This window comes from Colias croceus, chromosome 24, assembly GCF_905220415.1.
Source record: "Colias croceus chromosome 24, ilColCroc2.1".
In the NCBI taxonomy this organism is placed as follows: domain Eukaryota; kingdom Metazoa; phylum Arthropoda; class Insecta; order Lepidoptera; family Pieridae; genus Colias; species Colias croceus.
In genome coordinates, this window is record NC_059560.1 from 5,152,939 (window position 1) to 5,175,097 (window position 22,159).

A 22,159-nucleotide genomic window follows, 5' to 3' on the forward strand; every position below is an offset into this window, starting at 1 on the left:
CCAACTATTCCTTATACATATTATATATAGTATGTATCTTAAATGAAATAGAAATATGTGTGTGTATTATTTTTTACTAGTTGTGCCCCGTGTTTTTACCCGCATTGCTCCGCGCCTGTTGGTCTTAGTGTGTTGATATATTATAGCATATAAGCCTTCTTCGATATATATATGGGCTATCTAACAAAAGAATTCGTACCAGTATTTCCTGAGATTAGCGCGTTCAAACAAACAAACAAAGTGTAAAATAATGATGAGAACAAGGTTTTATGAGAATAATTATTATAAGTTGTAGATTTGAAGACGCGAATTATATTAATTATTCCTGTTAAGTACTTATCTTTTCATTGTACATAGGTACACTATTTACTAATTAAAATTATATTATATAGGTATATTATATTCATTTCGGTGGAGGAAAATTCTCTTCGAGGAAAATCTGGATAATATGCATTGAATTTTGCAAGAATATATTAAAATCCAGAATGTACTAAATTCTCAACTCTACAAATAAACTTTCTGAACACTTGTAAGTAAATTTGTCTTCATTTGCAAATATTTAAACTAAAGGGTATGCTAATGTCCTTAGAGTTCTCGCTCTCAGTTCTGAAAATGGTCAGTACTTAAATAGAAATGAACTAGTGTAAACGACCTTAATGAGTGTGAAATTTTCATCCAAAAACAGTTTCAAATAGTTGAAATGCAAGTAAGTTAAAACTTTGTAGCAAGCAAATTTGCCTAAATACTTATTTTGGTGTGCGATGTACTATAAAGTAGTTAGAGTTATAAAATATGAAATCTTTCATGCAAAAAAAAAGGTAAAAAAAATAATAAAACAAATTCAGTTTGCAACTTTAATCTCGTAATTAAATTACAATAATAAATTTATTAACTCTATAAGAATCGCAGCAATTTACGTTTTGGGCTCATAAAAACGTATATTGCTTTGCAATTAAAATAAGACAATACAATTATTTACATACAGAAGACACTCATTTACAATAATAGTAACGTAATAATTACAATAGGCGTTAACAATACAAAAGGAACTTTATAATACACTATACAAAATGTCATTTCAATTGACTCGAGTTCATAAGTGTTGCATCTCGACACTCGTATCATGCTATTTGAAGCAGGTTTTTAGTCAGAAAATTTGGGAGCACTGTGATGTTTTTGTGTTCGCGGTTACTGTATGCTCAATCTGCGCTAAAGCTGTTAATTCTGTATCCATCTTTTTGTTCTTAGTTCTAAATTTCTCATTCTTCTGCCCTTTCTTTCGACCACAGCACAGGATTTCTTCGAACTCCTTCCTGAAGTTGTCATTCAACCACCCGTATAGGAGAGGGTTGGAGACAGCGCTGGACATTCCAAACATATGGCATACAGCATACGTTATCGTCAACGTCTTCTCATCCAGGATAGCGTCCTCACTGAAGTCGGCCACCAGGTTGAACACATTCAAAGGCATCCAACTTATAACATACGTAACAGCTATCGCTATAAGAATAGCTGGTGTTTTTCTAGTGGTTCTTCGTCTACCACGTAATCTTCTGTGTATTTGTACGTGTGCCATAACAACTACTAGTACGGGAAGAACGTATTGGAATATTAAACTAAATAGAGAGTAGATAGCTCGACCATTGGAGATGGGCCAGTCTTCTATGCAGAAACTGAGGACGTCCATTCCAATGAGGCCGACTTTGTGAGTCTTGAGGCTTCTGAAGATATAGAGAGGAGATGCGAGGGTGAAGGCGGTGACCCAAATGAAGAACATGGTGATGAGAGCTCCCATTGTTTGAAGGCCGGGTCGGGTTGGATACACGATCAGCTGTAAACAAATGTTTGGGTAAGTATTTCGAAATTTATTATATTTGTTTATGTTTAACTTTTTTAAGGATTCAAATATATCTGTAGAGTTGAATATTACTACTAACTTTAATTGAACTAATAATAAAACTTTACAAAAAAATTCTGAATGTAAAAGCAACATAATTATTTGTGTATTTCAATTATATACCAAGGATAAAATAATATCTCAACAACTACGGCTCTTATTTCAACCTTGAGACCAGACAAACAGGGATAGGGTAATTTTTCGGTTCAGTGCTACAGATTAATTCGTTTTCTTTTTTACTCCAATGCCACTAATCTAGGCGGCCAGTATTATTTTATTCCTAAAAGTTTTCAACCTCTTTGATCATTGAACCTGTATGGAATAAATAAAGAAAATATTAATAACGTTCTAAATTTAAATTGTTACCGCTTTTGCCGCCTACGTTAAACGTGGTTAAACTCAGTTAAACCAAAGCGACGTATTCGGTTAAATATAATGAGAACAATGCTTTTAATTATTGGTTTATTTTCCTGCACTGTAAGCGTAAAAGGGTTTATATTTAGAATCCAAATATGGAAATTTTTATCAAAAACTACGATAAACATATTTTGTTACTCTTCTATATCTTATACGAGTAAAGCCGCGGGCTCCATCTAATAGTAGATACATATTTTTTTTAGTTTTCTCCAGCCATAGCAACAAAACACGACTGCAGTGAAATTGCAAGCGAATTATCTATACACACGACAGTAAATGTCAAATTCCGGTTATATTACTTTTTTCGTGTTTTACAGCTCTTATTTTATCAGCTTTATTAAGTGGTGTTATCATCTCTCTACAGTTTGATATTTTGTTCATTACGCGACACTCGTAATATGATGTACTGATAAATATATTGGTGATAGTACAGTTCTTATGAAATCAATATTATGTTTTTATTGTGGACACATGCTTGTTAACGGCATAGTTTTGTGTTATATTGATTATTTTTGTGGCTTATGAAGCATCTGTTTTACGACATGAATTTATACTTCTTCTTCTTCTTCTCTTATTTAATGGCTCCAACCAAAAAGCAGGGACTCTGCCATGAATTTATAATATTCTGGGTTAATTGTGATGTCTCTACAGTCCTCTTCAATTTGATTAATACGCTTATAATTCAAACTTTGTACACTTATCAGGGAAGGGTAACAATACAATCTTTTTATTTTTATTAGAGTTCGATTTTTATTTTTTGAAACTATATTAATTATTTGAATAGAACCTTTTTTGCTTAATCGTGTGTAATGCGTGTTTATACCAGCAAGTAAAAGGTAAAATATAAATATAATGAATATAGATCAATGTTAAATGTACAGATATAAATATAATAGTTTATAAATAAAAAAATATCAAGACTATAAAGTCTATTGATGGTCACCCATCAAAAACACGGCCGCACGCTCTGGCGCTTAACTAGTGGCATATTGCTGATTGTAATTAACCACGGGTGCAAAACGTTATTCACAGGAAGTGTGAAGGCGGATGTAATATCGCCTCACATCAAATTCTATCCCTTTATTTGGTTGTAGCAAACACCAGCCCGTATGATGTCTTTAATTCCACTGTGGTTAATAAATGTCAGCGATATATAGTTAGCGCTATCTCTTTCGCACTCAGATAATAATACTGATACAAGACATCTTGCTTGATGCTGAGGAATGATATAGAATATATAGATTATAGATTAATTTATGAGATAAACTTAAGACGACAATAGATTTAAAATGTATTATGAGTTGTAGTTTAAATTTCAAAATAATGGAAGAATGCTACTGATTCCAAATGTAGGTAAACTAAATTGAAAGGAACAGAAATAATGTCTGTCTGATGTCTGATAACATAGCCACAATATTTAAATAAAAAACTGTGAACTTTTAAGGACCAATAATATCATCCACCTGTAAAAGAGACTTACAACCAAATACTATAAACTGACAAAATTATGTAATACTATTTTACAATACATTTTAAAAATAATACTATTTTATAATACAAAATGTATCTTTGTACCACAATAATTATATTTAATAATGAATAGAGGTCTCATTAGAAAAGCTAAGTGAGAAGCTCTTGTTAAATTATCACTACACAAAGTTATTTAGATTCCGAGTTATTTGAATTTATATAGAGTTCATTTAAATTAAATTCGCTAAATAACTACGAGTAACACGGGTGTATCTTGTTATTTTGAAACTTTACAAAATATAAACTCAAACTCAACTCAAACTCAAACATTCATTTATTCAATTAGACTACTATTTAGTACCACTTTCGAATCGTCATTACATAATTATTTTAACATTTACCACCGATTCGGAAAGCAGTGATCTATGGAGAAGAATCGGCAAGAAACTCCATAGTTGCTCTTTTAAAATCATGTCGATATTACATAATATGTAACTTATATCTAAATACATAATATATCATAATATACAAAGAACTGTCCTGTGGTTTTTACGCGACAACCCTCCATGGGTTTTTATCGTCCATATATTCCTGAATACTGTAGTACGCTCTCTGAACTAGTACATTTTTTATATAAGTTTTAAATTTAGAATATAATGTAATATAGTTTTATTAAATCGTCTAACAAACAGATTCTGTTTCAGTCATGTATAGAATATTAAAGGAAGGACTAGTCTTGAATTATTAATCGGTAGTGTTGTTTTTATATTATTTTTTTATAAATAGAGTAGTTCGTAACGTAAGTGCCCTTACGAACTAGCGGCTAACCGCGGGGGCGGCTAACCGCGCGATTAGCCGCTTTCCCATTTTAATATGCAACCGCTTTTATGATTAGTGCGTACAATCATAAGCGGTTGCATATTAAAATGGAAAAGCGGCTAACCGCGCGGTTAGCCGCCCCCGCGGTTAGCCGCCCCCGCGGTTAACCGCTAGTGCGTAAGGGCACTAATAATTTTATTTCATAACTAGTGGTCCGCCCCGGCTTCGCCCGTGGTACGTATTTAGTATCCTATATCCTTCTCCTGGCTCTAAACTACCTCCCTGCCAATTTTCAGCTAAATCGGTTCAGCCGTTCTTGAGTTATAAGTGGAGTAACTAACACGACTTTCTTTTATATATTATATAGATTTACAAATCTATTTCAACTGACTCTTTGGTATGATGTTTTCGATAATATAATAACTAAGGTAATTAAATATCTGTTTTCTGCTCGTAGTAGATTATTATAACCTACAAAATTATACGAGACACAGCTTTACAAAGCTCCATAAGAAATGAAACATACTATGTTAACTAAGCAGTAATGAATACAGCAGCAATGCATACAGCTGTAACCCTTTTCAAGATAGATCAGCATAAAAATCAAACAAATTATTTTGACTTTAAAACATTTCTTTACAACGAAATAAGATTGTGAGATCTATTGACAATCGTAAATTCTACTTAAATTGTCAAAGCTAATGAATTTCTATTGTAACTATTTTATCTCTACTGGGTTAAATGGATTAAGGATCTTGAATTAAAACCTCAAAATCAAGAGGAGTAACATTTTAAACCGACTTCAAAAAAGGTTTTCCTTTCGATTGTATGTACTATGTTTTCAGTTTGTTACCTTAGAAGTTTCGACTGGGTAAACTGATTTTGATGATACTTTTTTTATTTGAAAGATGATGCCTCCTGTGTAGTTTTATTAAACTTTGTCTAGTTCGGAAAATTCCAAGGTGGTGTAAGGTTTTTGTTAAAAATAATTAATATCCAATATTTTTATACTGTTTTCCTCATGTTTTTCGTCTCTAAAGTTCAAAGTACGAATGAAATTAACATTTCAGTACAAGATAGATCTAAAGATCAATAGATTCTCATTATTAATTTAATATAAACTGTTAACTCCAGGATTAAAGCAACTGACGTCATCCTTATGTAAATAAGGCGGGAGCAAACAGAAAAGGGATCCAATAAACAATGAAATTATGCAGACGGTATATTAAATGATTTAGTATTTTATAGCAGTTATATACAAAAAGTGTGAACAGTTTTATTTATAAATGTTTATAGGTTTCCTCAAAGAATGGAATGTAGACATCCGTACATCAACAATGCGAAAGAAATTAAATTTTTGTACAGAATTGTGTTTCTAATGGTTTTATGAATAAATTTTTATAATAAAATTGATGGAACCTTGTACAGAAATTTGTGATTAATTGAAAGAAAACAGGGTGAAAGAAGAATAAAGAGTAGAGAAAAGCACGAGCACACATATGTCAGAAGTGAAATGTTGTGAATAAGTAATTTGATCATATAATATTATTTGTGTTATGACAAAAATCTTTTCGAAAAACAAAATTCCTTTACGTATTCAGAAAAAGAAATCCATTATCATTCTTGGTTGAATAATAATGATAGATTTCTTGCCGTGTTTCAACTTGAATTTATTAATTATTATACCACCGTTTGATGGATTGCATAGCGTGTTTAACTTGACCTTTTTATGTGGACACGAAAAAATACAATGTTATCTGATGTATTTTGATAGATGAAAAATTAAGTCAGGGACCTACTGTTGTTTTATTGCATTTAACATTACAAAGAACATAGATTTTGATAATAATTTTGACTTAAAAGTTTGAACATCGAGAATGTTTTGTAATAAAAGATTACAGAAGATTCGACGAAGTTAAAATATATCTACCAAAAATAGTTGTGTCTTCTCACTTCTGTAGTGGTTACCAATTATTACGCGCAGGATGCGCACAGGTCACCTACAGCTATGAACAACAGAGCACTCAAACCAACCTGGTAGCGATCCAAGGCAATAGCAGTGATTGATATAGTGGAGACAAATATGGATATGGCCTGTATTGCTCCACATGCTTTACACAGGCTGGGCCAGTCGGGAAGTGGCCAGTGCTTCGTCAGCAGCTCCATGAGGGTCAGCGGAGTGCCGACACAGCAGACCAGCGTGTCGGACACCGCTAGGTTCACTATGAACATGTTGCGGGCCGTTCGCATGGCTGGCTTTTTGACCACCTGGAACAAATGACAGCTTTAATTGTCGAAGAGACTTATCCACATGTTTTTGGTAAAATATGTATTGATACAAACTCTTCGTGATTAGTTTATACATAGATAGAAGGTACTTTGTATTTATAGTATTCTGAGATAACATAAAAATCAATGAACAGTTTGTATTACGATACCAAACTAAGTAAATATTGTGCTATAAAAACTATACTGTAATATGTTATTTATGGATACTGGAAAAGCAAAACACTCTCACAATATCGTATATTTCTAGTTAAGATCGAACCTCTTTTGCGTAATAGTGATTGTACCTAGCCATTATGAAGATATTTTCATTCACCTAATAATATGAATAGAAAGTTGTAATTATATATAATTATGTATTTATCAATCACGCTACAAAAACAACGAATCGTAATTTGTCGTGAATATAAATAATTATAAGTTCTATTCGGGCACAATATTTTGATGAATATGGGTCAAAGATACTATTTTAACTTAACAGTATAATATATATTTTGTTGCTTGAAGGTTTGTCCCGCTTTAAATATAAATAAATTCGAAAATATGTATAAAGCTTATTGATTATTCCTGGAATTGATAAAATTATACTTAATTAATACTACCTCAAATATTAACTTTTTTTTTGTGAGAAATTATGAAAATCACTTCAGTGATTTAATCATGAAAGAGGGTAAAACAGATAAACATTTCAAATCTGTGTTTCAAATGCACTGTTAAAGTGACATATTTATTAATAACATTTAAAGGTGGTTTTACTCAATACCTAAACTAAGTAAATGCTATTATTCTGAGTACCTAAGTCGTAGGTTCAGAATATTCAATTGCGAGTAAATAGGTTTCCAGTAAGTTGAAGATTGAGTCCTTTCCTAATTCCTAATCCTTTCCTAATTCCGAATCCTTTCCTAATTCCTAATCCTTTCCTAATTCCTAATCCTTTCCTAATTCCTAATCCTTTCCAAATTTCTAAGCCTTGAATTCAATACAAATAGAATGTGTTCCACGTATAAATAATTAATTAACATTCATTTGATTTGGTGGTTATCGTAGTATAGTTAAACTAGTACAGATACATAGAGAAGAGATGGTTTAATTTCTTATTTGATTGCCAAGATTTATCTTTACTGACTAATATAGTTGTCTTTTTTTATCTTAGGTACATCCAAGCGCAAGCATGCGGCTTGAAAATTATATTTTGATTTAATATACACCAAAATTTATCGTTTAAAATTGATGTAAATAACACGACAGAAGGTATTGAATATAGAGAAAAATAAACTACACCTAAGAATAATTTTAAACTGTAATAATTTATTAAAGACTTATACAAAATAAAATTATGATATCCATAATATTATTATGTGTTTGTATTTCCAAACTAAAATAATCAAACATCTTATATGTTCGTCTTAGAATCTAATGCAATTGACTGATAAATAATATCTAAGTCTGTCTTATCAGATCAAGCTGAAACATCTATTAAGCCATGTTATTGACTCTTATCAACTATGTAGATCAATGAACAGTGATAAACTGATGTTCTTGAATATATTTTTAATATATATAAAATTGTATGGTATTTACTATCTTCTTCTGTCGTTCTATTTACATTTGTAACTATATAGATAGTATAAAATTTTACATTAACGAAAAATAATTTCGCTTGAATTAACATTAAGATTATGATTATGTAGTTCAAAGTAAAGAAACTATTAATGGTAAACCAATATTGATATAATTTTGAAATTAGGTACATTTTCTTGTTTGATTTTCCTTGTTAGAAAACAATATTTTTACTTCTTTAAATTAAAAAAAATCTTTACATTTAATTGCATTTAAAGAAATCGTAATACACCCACGATGAGGGCGTATAATTTGCTTCAAAGTTTGCTTCTCTTAACAGTTAAACATCGAAAATGCAATGAAATGAGAACTCTCGCCTACGCTTTTCATGATTGGTTTCCAACCTGAAAGGGAAACCATCTATCCTATTTTTATATAAACCTTAATTTAAAATGTAATTGAAATTAAAACTCAGCGTAGAAAACGGAATTTCCGATGAGTTGTGTAAAACGTTGTGAAAGGGTCTCTAAACAAAAATCGTACCTACCACGAAAACACTATATTGTGACGTAGAAGAAAAAAAAGAATTAATAAGCCCACTTTCGAATTTAAAATATTATTTATTAACTATATGTATGTACCTATGCTTTATATAAATTCCTGTAATAATATAATATTGTTATAGTAATTAGTATGAAAGTAAAAAGATCTGCAGGCATTGCTTTCATTTGTACTTTGATGTGTATACCTCTATTATTATCTTATATATGTTCTTAAATTAGTTAACAATAAGGTATCTTATATTCCTTAATTCATATGAGTCCCCATAATACGTCGTTTGGATGTATGAGAAGGCTTACAGCCAAACTTCTCAATGGGTTTAGTAGAAATTTGGTTTGCTCATAGATTTGGGCTGGAATAACATTAAGGTTTTTATTTGGCTTGGACATTATACGGCCTTAGGTTACTTTTAAAATAATACAATATTTATCTACTATCGCTATAACTTATATCTATACTAATATTATAAAGCTGAAGAGTTTGTTTGTTTGAACGCGCTAATCTAGGGAACTACTGGTCCGATTTGAAAAATTCTTTCGGTGTTAGATAGCTCATTTATCGAGGAAGGATAGGGTATATCATTACGCTACCACCAACAGGAGTGGAGCCACGGGTGTGAAACCGCGCGGAGCAGCTAAAATGTTATAGAATTTATATTTCAATAGGTACATATGATTGTTATTAACACTCCCTTACAAAATTGGATGCGGTTTTGAAAGCTGTATTCTCAGGGGACTAATAAATTCTGTCGTTAGCAAAGCCGGAATATAATTTGAAATTTATGAATAATGGATATTTTAAAATAAATTATCATAATATAGTTCTTTCGTAAGAGTGAAATCCTTTTTAGATTGTAAATGCTTGTAAATGTGATATTTCGTGAAAATTCGGTTCAGGAAAGCTCTACCTGAGTTTTTTTTATCGCATAGCATTTTCTATATTTACTTGAATCAATTTATATTTTTTGGGACTTCTGAACAGGTTTTGGAAATTTCTTTCACAATATTTTTTGTGCGACTTTAGTAAGAGTTTACACGTTATACCGTTTATCTGATCTGAATTAATTATATTGAACATTATATTGAAAATAAAATATTTATTATAAAATAATAGTATTTCACCTTTTTTATTGTCTAACAAAAAAAAAAGATAAAGCTAGCAGCTAACAAAATTATTTTTTGTCTTAATTTATATAATTACTTACGGATCAGCTCAACGAGAGCATTCCCAAAAGCGCCCATGACTACCAGGATACCATAAACTGTGAGCAGCAAGGACCAAGTTGATATAAATCGGCTTTCTATGAGAATTTTCCAAGACCAAATTGGAACTTGGGGCATCAAATTATTTTATTACCATCTAACAATAGAAATAAAATAAAACAATAAGCTACTCTACAAAATACACAAATTTGTCAAATTACTTACAGATAGCACAACGAGGGCATTCCCAACAGCGCCGATGACTACCAGGATGCCATAAAACGTGAGGAGCAGGGATCGAGTCGGGTCATCGACCTTCCTGTTCTGTGAGAATTTGTCCAAGAGCGTGTTGGGGTTTTCAACGCCGAGGGAAGCCTCGATTAGCCATTTCGCTGATGCATTGAAGGTGAAATTCATACTCGGATCCGCGGCCTGGAACAAGGCATATTATTTATGATTAGTTATAACGTCAAAATCAATATTTTAAAATACATTTACAGTATTATTATTTTATTACGTTGATCTTTTGAAATTGTAGAGCAAACAGATAAGAATTTATTATGTAAAAAGCTGCTGTTTAGTTTGCCATAAATACATTACCAATAATAGTAATTCGCAGAAACTATACCTACCTACTACTTATTTAACTAGGTACATTATAATAAGAAATTATATTATTTAATTCCTTAATATTTTCGTACATTATTTTTAACCGACTTCAAAAAAAGGAGGAGGTTATCAATTCGGCCGGTATATTTTTTTTTTTTTTATGTATGTACACCGATTACTCCGAGGTTTCTGAACTGATTTACGTGATTCTTTTTTTGATCGATGCGGGATGGTGTCGAATTGGTCCCATAAAAATTTTATTCGGATAGGCCCAGTAGTTTTTATTTTATGAGCATTTTTGTCTGTAGGTATTTGTAAATTTTGCAAGTGCAAGTTTGAAGTCGGTTGTTTTTAACGCAGTTATCACTTGTCAGTTTATAGATCGTAACTCGTAAGCGATAAAACATTAGGTATTACCTAACCTAACGCACTAAGATTATTTCTAACTTTCAATGAAGTCTATGATTTGTATAAAAAAGTGGGCTACTATCCGAGTTTTACAACCACGAAACCAACGTGCATATAAATAAACAAATCTAAAATTTCAATCAGCCGCAGAATATTTACCTTTCAATCTCCGTTTTGCGTAAAACTGTCGACGTTTTTACACATTTACGCGTTGTTTACGATACAAAGAATTGACATTTTTAAAGCTACCGCCCGCTTCTATATATATAATGTAGTATTAACAATACAAACGAAAATCAACTCTAGCTATGAACTTTTAGAGTCCAATTTGTCGAAATTTCCTTTTTTTATTATACGTAAACGACTTCGCGGAAGCTTGTTTTCTTCTATTGACCGGTAAGCCAGATTCAGTTGGTTTCATTATTATGTCGTTGTTTTTGTTCGAACGCATGATCAAATTTGAATCAAAATATTATATAACTAGATAACAGTTTATTCGATCTTTTAGGCATAATAGGTACCTTAAAGACTTATACTTTAAACCAGTTACTAAAGGTATCTATTTATGTTTTGTAAATACAATCTTAATTTAGAATATTCCATGCCTCTATACCATGTCTATATCTACAGAAGGCAAGTGTATCCATGTTTGTATACACTATAAAATAATACTTGGCCAAGTAAAGCCCTATGCGTGGTTAAGTAGTCTCTTTAGAGATAATCTAGTTTTGATATAGTAATATATATAATATATATAGTATAATATGTAATAATATTATCAAACGCAAGCTCTTAAAATATTTAAAAATAGATAAAACGTACAACTTTTGAAGATAATCCCTCCAAAGCCAACTCGTAACGTTTCAAATATTTTATGACTCTATAAAGACGCTTTAATGTCAAAGAAAGTTGTTGATAAATAAAAAATCGTCGTCAAAAACAGAAAAGAGGCAAATAATATAATATTACTAGATATCATTAAAATACATAAACCCTGCTACAGACTCATCTGCCTGCTGAATTGCACCCTTAATTGGCTCCTTAATTATTGTGATGTGTTGAAGTAGGGGCAATTTAGAGAACTGCTCCAATATTGCCCCTGCGTCAGGTACATGAGTAGCCGGCTTTACTCTTATATTAATAAGGGCTGATTTTTCAATCGTTGGTTAAAACTTAGGTACTCGTCGAATAACGTATTAAACTACCATTTCAATAATATTTTCTTCTTGCCTTTATTTGACAGTTTATAGGTGACATTTTAATATTATCGTGTAATACTTTATTGGACGGGTAAGTTTTAACTAAGGATTGAAAAATCGGGTCTAAACAAAACAATGCAGACTGTTGCTAAATAGTTCGCGTCCTATATTACAATTTATGACAGTTAGTGTTGCAAACAGCAAAAATAACTCAAGTATTCATTAAGCCCGTGAATTTTCATTGCATTATTCTGTTTATTCATACGGATTTGAACGTAAATAAATATCAGGTGGTTATCTGCATTTTCTCTTTCTATATGAAACTTTATTTTTTTCCACTTACTCGGCAGTTTTGAATCTTCATTCACCTTTATATGACTTTATCGAGGTCAACTGTTCTGTAGGTGAATCGAAAGCCCAGATTTTTCGCTGTGTATTAAAAAGTAACTAATTAAAAATGGGATGTGAATAAATTGAAGGTTTGAGTAATTATGCCTTCATTTTTTTATCTGCGAGAACATTTTTAATTTCAGTTTATATTCAACATCTGAAGTATTTTAATATTAACCATTCCATGTTGTAACATTTTTTACTTACACCACTTCATAATAACTAACTGCTATTCAATTCATTTACTTCATTTTTTGATTTTACGCGAGTATTATACATTTAGAAATTAAATACTTTTTAACGGATTTTATACGCGATTTATTCATTATATTATTTACCCGACGTTTAAAATCCCATGTCAAACGTACCAAAAGACTAGAATACACGATCAGCCAATACTGCCAACATCCGGAAAAATACTCCACATACCAACTACGGAGGAATAGGTGGAGGTAGTTCACAAATAACAATTTTTGAATGACCGTCAAGACGTACAACATCTCAGTCTCCCCATGACCACGCTCGCTGTAAAGTGTTCGAAACGTCGGGTAAATAATATAATGAATAAATCGCGTTTAAAATCCGTTAAAAAGTCTTTAATTTCTAAAGGTATTATATTTAACTAGCTGCGCTCCACGGCTTCACACGCGTGGCTCCGCTCCTGTTGGTCTTAGCTTGATATATAAGCCTAGCCTTCCACGATAAATGGGCTATCTATCACCGAAAGAATTTTTCAAATCGGACCAGTAGTTCCTGAGATTAGCGCGTTCAAATTCGGGTTAATCCAGTTATATCTTCATTCCTATAATACTAATAAACTCAGTATTTGTTCAACATCATAACGAAAAAGATTTCCGGGATAAAAAGCCTATGTCTAATCACAAATTTCATTGTAATCGGTTCAGTAGTGTTTGCGTGAAAGAGTAACAAATATCCATCCATCCTACAAACTTCGTGCTTATAATATTATAGTAGGATTTAATTCAAAAGAAAGGATTTTCCATTGTATTTAAGTTGTTCCTAATATTATCGTGTTATACAATGTGCTGACAGTGATGGAACGGCTAGACTATTATTATGTAAAGTGTATGCAATTTTTGTGATTCATAGTCTTTTTCTTGTTAATAATGCTTTTTAGGGAAATATAGTACGTTTTCGTTAGAGAAAAAGGACATGTGTGAAAAATTTAAAAACTTTTGAAGTTTTATCAAGCTGTTGTATAAGGTTTTTTAGAGTTTCAAAATAGTTTATCTTCTGATGGAAAGGTTTTTAAACATCTTTAATTACTTATTTGTCACACTTCTTTTATCAGTGCATTTACATCGAAAGAACATAGAGCTAGAGCAAGATTATTCTTGACTTCTTCTTTTAGTGTAAATTAAGTTTAAATTATATTTAGTTGCAAGAATGATGTTACAAATTATAGATGTTTTAATTACAATATTATATGGCTAATACATTCTACCCATCGACTGGCCGTGCAAATATTAAAAAAGAAAGTTAATTGATCTAATTATTTAAATGTACACACAATTCAATTTTCAAAATTACACGAACACACTACTATTAACACGATTATATCACACACAATTCAGTTTACACTACTTCAAAGTCATAAATTAAAACTCGTATTCAGTATTTTTCAGTATTAGAACATTGAATAGAATCTTTTCGAACGCACTAAGAACAACGATATAATGCTCTACGCCTGTTTACACTAAAGGAATTTGACATAGTGGTGGGTTAGAATAGAAAAAAAAAGAAGAAGCGTTTTATGTGAATGCAGCGATAGTATAATAATAATTAATGAATACGTTAACCAATTATTTGATGTTGTTTACTGTTTATTATCTTTTGAGTTTTACCATACAATCCATACTTATATTATAAATGCGAAAGTAAGTCTGTCTGTCTGTTACTCAATCACGCCTAAACTACTGTACTAATTTTCATGAAATTTGGTATTGAGATATTAATATTTTAATACCCAAGGAGGACATAGTAATTCCCACGTTCCCACGGGAACGGAACTATGCGGGTTTTTCTTTGTCTGCGCGGGCGAAGCCGCGGGCGTAAACCTAGTATTCCATAATTTCTTATGTATTCGTATAATCTTATAAACACTACTTTAGTATGTAGAATACAATTTCCATAAGATCGTCCATAGACATCCTTGAAACTTCAACAATCTCAACTTTACGCATCAAACCTAATGGACAACTAGGAAATTCTCCTAAAACAAGCATTTCGCAACCTTGAGAGAAGAAAAACATAAAATATTATATAAAAAATGTTTATGTCGGAAAATAAATGTTTGGGAAATGGTAATTGCATTTAAAGTTAAGGCTTCATGAGCTTCAAACGTTAAATAATAAACATTGTTAAAAAAAAAACGTTAAATCGAAAGCATACATGAGAAGTATTGACTTTTATCCTTTGCATCAAAAAAATAATTAAGTTTCTTAATTCACTGATACATGTACAGACTAATAAAATAACTATAATGTCCCAACGGAATCGTCATCATTTTATGAGAAATAAAGTTCTTAGCTTAGTTATTAGTCTAAGAGATATTTTATGACTCATTACAATACTGTTTTCTGTATAACGTGAAATAATACAAACAACGAAGTGTTTTGTTATGATCTTATAAGGCGCAAGTATATTATTCTCATGTTACCTATACTAATATTATAAAGCTGAAGAGTTTGTTTGTTTGTTTGAACGCGCTAAGTTCAGGAACCACGTGTCCTAATTGAAAAATTATTTCACTGTTAGATAGTCAATTTAACGAAACAGGCTATATTATTATATGTATAACGCTCAGACTAATAGGAGCGGAGCAATGCAGGTAAAATCGCGGGGCACAGCCAGTTAATGATAAAACATATTATGCAGTTTAAATACAATACAAGCTACAACGTAATAACATTATCTAAATATGTTATTTGAAAGGTTAAATTATCAAATCTTAAGGTATCCAACAAAAAAATTGAGGTATTAGATACCTATGGAACTTTGAATCGACTTCTAATTGAATTTTAAGCTTCCTCAAACGAAAACTTTAGATATTAATGAAAATGTTCTGTGCTCAAAGGGCTGTTTTAATTAATTATACTTTTATTTTCTCTAACTCTTTTTGATATAGCGTTAATTAAAACAGGTAAAGGGCTTAAAATTTTATGTTTTTTATAATATATACCTACGATGAAAATAGCAGATTACGTACGTAGAGGTTTTTAAGGACCTGTTTCACAATTTGAAGATAAACACATTGATAGTCTATTCAGTCTGTAGGTACTTTTTGTTTGTTTGTTTTGTTCTTTTTAATTTTCATCATTAATTTTTTCATCGTTAAAGTTAGAGTAGTAATGCTCATTGAAATAAATATAAATTTTATTGAAGTGAAACTTCTTTATCGGGGTTGGAAAAAATTTAGTGTAACATTTTTTCGTTACGCGTGACATTTTTCCGTTACGCGCCATCTTTTTCTTGCCACGCGTGATTCGACGTTTTTTCTGTAAAGTTGCATAATTATATGCACATAGTAAATTATTTTTTTGAAAAATAAGGTCATAAAGAAGTTTCACTTCTTACGTGTGTACATTAGTACACGCACACATGTTTTATCATATAAATACTTTGTAGTATTTCATCGATATAATATTATTATAAACGATACTCTAAAGTTAAGCTCAATTTCGATATTACGCTACATTCGCATTTACCCTAATACCACAGAATACTTATTAGTAGTATCTACACACTAAAATGATTTTCCCCCTTTTCAATGCTTTGTCAACCTTTTATTATAGCTACCTCATCTAAGTACCTTTATGTTAAACCTATATTATGTAGAGATAAAAGATGTCATATAGTATTTAGCAAAACAGGGTAAGGGCAAAATGTACGTTCCATTTCTGATCGCTTGATTACAGTATGGGCATGAGTTAGTCCTTTGTGCTTAGACAGACTAAGACCAAAGTCTTACCAAAGATCTTATTGAAGTTATCTGAGTTGTACAGCTAGTATTCATTCCAATAGGCAAAGGTTGCTTTGACTTTCAACCCTTCGAAGAAAACTAGACTAAACTACAAGTAACATTTTGTTTATTTTTTTTTTAATTAGAGTGATTCGAAAATAAATACTATTAATTGTTATTATGACTCAAATATTCTAACAATTATTTAATACAGTTATTTATAATATTATTTAGTGTAGATACATTGGAAGCTTAGAAATAATAAAATATGTGTGGTTAGATAAAATCCTAAAGTTCTTCCAAGAAAACTTCACCCTAGAGTTCTTTAACTCCAGTGCGAAAGAATATAAGTGCACTTGTCTTGAATACAGAGATATATTTTCCAAAGGGTGTATAAAAATATTTTTTCATGATACTCTGTAACAAAAATGACAAAAAATAGCATTTGGATTTCATTCGACCTTAGTACCTAGATACAAATAAGTAGGTACATTCATGTTAAAAATGTATTAAGTGTACCTTATATTCTGATTCGATTTACTTAACTAGAAGAAAACTTCCGAAGATCTTTTAACATTAACCTGTGAAAGCAGTCCTTGGAACTTTGTGAAACTGCATTAAATGAAGCACAAAATGTAAACAACACTCAATTTCTTAGACTAAGGCTGCGTTCACGAAAAAGAAAGAAGCTAGGAATAACTTAAACTAACAATATTAATTATTATGAGTATATAACGACGTAATATCTGCAAAATGAAAAATTTAATATATCAGAAGTGGGAATACAGCATTTTTATATATTGAATTATAAAGTATTCGTACCTTTTCAATGGCCTTTTTATGGCGAATACACTGGAAGGATATAATTATCTTTTTATATCTCATAAATTCGGACACCATTTCAATGTTTTCACCTCGCTCCTTGGAAATTGAACTCTAGTAGATGGATATAACGCACAATTTACAACTATCTACTACAAACTCTTAGCTTCGCCACGGCTTGTACACCATAGACATATACACAGGTTGTTACAATTTTGCCACCGAAAATTGTATCTTACTCAAAGGACATAAACGCACAATTTAAAAATACCCGTCTAACCATCAACAAAACGCTGTTTGCATCGCTACCGCTTGTCAACCAGAGAACTTCGTAATTCACAAGTAGATGAAAATTGAACTCTACAGTAAACACATTAGGTACAATTTACAACTAACAGTCCTTCTAACAAACCGCTCTTTTCATCGCCACCGCTTGTCCACTATAGAATTCACTCACCGAAAATCCAACTCTACTACTACAAGGACTACTACAAGGACATAAGGCACAATTTACTCTTCTAACCCTAAACCGCTCTTCGCTTAGGCCATAGAACTCCACACAAGTAGGTGTTCATATCTAACAGTGTTACGGTGTAACTGGGTCAATGGTTCTCCAGTGGAGTGGACGATCTGTTTGTTGAGTAAGCGAAATTCGTTAACTGCTCGAACACCTGGCTGCATTTGTTATGAAGGACCAAAACTCGTGTTTCTTTATTTCCTTTTATAATTAAATATTTTCTTGTTTCATAAAGAATTCTATCGAATTAGATTATTTTTCTTTAAATGTCTTCTGTATAGATAAATAGCAAAGAAGAACAAGCTTATTACGGGAATATTTTTAGGTCTCTGAGGAGAAGCACATCTGTCACTTTGGTGGTAATACGCGTTGCGACCTTAACAAATCTCATATTTATTTTCAAATATTGAAATAATCTGAATTGAGGCCAGATATTTATAGGTACATACAATAAGAAACGAATACAGAAATATACCTAACGTCACTTATCTTCTTTATTTCTTATAATATACCTACGTTAAGCTTATGTTAGCCTTTTTTCACTTTCAAAACGCCTTTTATAAATTTGACCTCAATTTTTATAGAACAAAATCCAACTATTCTTTACACGATTGAAAAGGTCAGCCACAAAGTATCCCCAGAGAAAAGTGACATTTGTCGAAGAAAACATCAGACTGCGGCTAAGCTTTAGTGCAATCTTCGGTAGTAGCCTCTAAGCTGTCTAGGCACAGATTAGAGAATAGTTACTTCGTAAGTCTAGGCACCGTATTATCCTTAATCTAATATATGTATATTATAAAGGCGAAAGTTTGTAAGTATGGATGTATGGATGTATGGATGTTTGTTACTCTTTCACGTAAAAACTACTGAACCGATTACAATGAAATTTAGCACACATATAGAGGGTAACTTGGATTAACACATAGGATAGTTTTTATCCCGGAAATCCCACGGAAACGGGAACTATGCGGGTTTTCCTTTGCAAACGCGGGCGAAGCCGCGGGCGGAAATCTAGTAGATAATATAATAAATACGATTGTGTATATGTTGCCTTATATACGTATAAATTGCGTTTAAAATTTAAGTATAGAGAAGACTCCGCTGTGAAACTATGAAAATTATACATTGCAATCAGCCTATTAATTAAATTATTCTATCTGTTTAATATTATCATGTTTGTATTCTACTTTTTAGAAATATGAAGCTCTATTTAATTGGTACATGCCGTGTTAATCTTTGATTATTAATTTATTTTTCACAAGAACATTTGTTTTATATAATATATACATAATACTTATATACATGAATAACTGTGAACAAATGTTGGATGAAAAAATAAATATACCGGTATGAAAATATAGTACATATATTAAAGCTTTAGTTAAGCCGTAATGATTATTGAAGAAAGGATTTTTTAATCTTTAAAATAACCTAATCTATACATATAATAAATCTGTAGAAGGGTCAATTCTGTACTTTGAAAATATTGAAAAAATAAATAGCAGGGGGTGTTACTGGATCGATACCAAACCCAAATATGTGATTAAAAAAATTTTTGTCTGTCTGTCTGTCTGTATGTGAAGGCATCACGTGAAAACTAGCGGTTCGATTTCGATGAAACTTGGTATAGTTATACCTTATTATCCTGGGCGTAAAATAGGATACTTTTTATCCTGGAAAAATACGTAGAAAAAAAATAATCGTAATTTTTCAGTTTTATCCATAGACGTTGTTCCGTAGAACCGCGAACACACGTTGCGTATTATTATAGGCCTAGCCGTATTTGGGAATTGGGTCCAATAGATATTTATAAGATGTTATTGACAGAGGTACTCAAAATGGAGAAATAACCATCCACGCGAAGACCGACATCCGCGCGGACGGAGTCGCGGGCGGAAGCTAGTGATATAATAATACTATCATTTTATATACGTAGGTATATACATATTTTTGCACTTCATTCCTACAGTAATTTATGCCACTCATGTATTAAAATAACAGTAAAAGTAGTAAACATCTCAACGTGTTTACTATGTTGCCATGACAACGAATTTAAATCATTCTACAGACTACAAGGTCTTTTGAGTAAAACTTTTATGAATATTTCAACGCGCTGTGAGAAACTGGGAGTGGTTGAGCGAAATGCTCAAGTTTTCTAAAACGGTGAAGAATTGAACTGAATTTTTATTCAGGAGTGTTCTATTTATATTTCAGTACTTGAATAATCTTTTTGTTTAGATGCATTTTATTTTGTATTCATCGTGTTGAAGAATTTATTCTATGATACTTGAATTTGTTAGAAAGAATTGAGCTAGTAGATAAACTTTATAATGATTGGCAGAATAAATAAGTCGAATATATAAATACAATTTAGTATATTTCCTCTAGATAGCATTTCTAAAAAAAAAAATAGCAAAGAAAACCTATTATACGATTATTTGCCCATATCAAGTGGCACCTTTAGACGTTTACCTTCCTGTCACATAAACACTATTTACTATTCTACCGTTTGATCTATTCTTGAATAAATCCAAGGTGAACTCATAAACTGTATGAAATATTGTATTGATCTACAAGAAAAATAGGTTAAAAGTTGGCTGACGTAAATGTAGTACGTTGAAAATTTGCTCAATGATAAAGCTTGGAACAAACGTAAACTATATTCATTCTTTTGAGTTTTAGCGTTGAATTTAATCAAATAGTAACATTGCTTTCTATGTGCGTTTCTTGTTCTATTTTGAAGTTATACTTCTTTTGAGAGTGAATTTTTACGATCCGCGCGCACACCGACACCTAAATTTAACAGCATGAAGTTAGTTCTAGGTGATATGAAAATTGATAACTATGTTCAAGTTGTATATTCTAGTATTTTTTTTCATACGCCAAAGAAGTATAACTTCTAACGCGTGTACATAAGTACATACACTCTTTTTTATTAAGTGTATCTTTTCATGTAGATGGAAATTGTTTTGTATTTTAATATATTCTAGTGCTAGTGTAGATTATCTTTCAAGGAACTATTTATTCATATGTAAATGGTGGTATAATTAAAATCTATTTATAAAGCATTATTAATAAACCATCGGAATCATCCAAATACAGAATAGCATACAATAGAAATAATAAGCTTTTAGACGTCGCTTTCTAAATCGTAAATAGGTACTTTATATGTTACTATCTGCTCCGCGCGGTTTCATCCCCGTGGCTACTACACTTCTGATGGCCGTAGCGTGATGATATTATATAACAATTAGCCTTCCTCGATAAATGAGCTATCTAAAACCGAAAGAATTTTTCAAATCGGACCAGTAGTTCCCGAGATTAGCGCATTCAAACAAACAAACAAACTCTTCAGCTTTATAATATTAGTATAGATATTATGATATTGGACAACGAAAATGCTAAATATTCAAATCTACATATTATTTTTATCAGAGTTTACCAAATGGCCAAAGCTTTTAATATTAATATAACCTTTGTAACTCAGAATAAATGTATAATTTTTAAATCAAGTCGTGGGCGAAAGAGGAAATAGATTAAAAACAAAACAAAATAAAACGGACATCCATTGATAATTCGACCCACACCATTATTTTGATAATATAATGTTCAATTAATCAATTTAATAATAATAAATATAATGTTCAATTTCGGTTTTATTTTTCATGCAGATATCTCTTATCTGTATGAAAAATAAAGATTGAATTTATGCGCAGCGCATCAAAATGACATTGAAATTGATAATGTTTTTTTTTCTAATACACGTATTATATTACAGTATATATAATATAGTTTAATTACTTTGTTGAGTTGTCATGATTAAGATAGTAAAATCAGTTTTCATAAGGAAGTAACACTAACACAACACGTTTATAAATAACAAAAAATAAAGGAGGAAAAATGTACTTTATTTCAGAAAGTTAGAAAAGGTCATATTAATTATTGTGATACCAAAATTGGTGCAAGCATTTTGAAGATAAATGTAATTCATACCTGTAAAATAATATCAACATCACCACG

The 22,159-nt window shown here is 31.1% G+C and overlaps 1 protein-coding gene across 1 annotated transcript in view; it reads right to left on the bottom strand.

Moving 5' to 3' along the window:
* Window positions 1-840: 840 nt before the first annotated feature.
* Window positions 841-22,159, bottom strand: part of LOC123702832 (neuropeptide F receptor) — a 48,302-nt gene continuing 26,983 nt past the window's right edge. The window contains exons 2-4 of the mRNA XM_045650643.1: window positions 10,438-10,644; window positions 6,638-6,871; window positions 841-1,831 (exon numbers count right to left, since the gene is read on the bottom strand). Coding sequence (XP_045506599.1) covers window positions 1,148-1,831; window positions 6,638-6,871; window positions 10,438-10,644 — 1,125 coding nt within the window. The 3' untranslated portion in view covers window positions 841-1,147. The remainder of the gene's footprint in view (window positions 1,832-6,637; window positions 6,872-10,437; window positions 10,645-22,159) is intronic.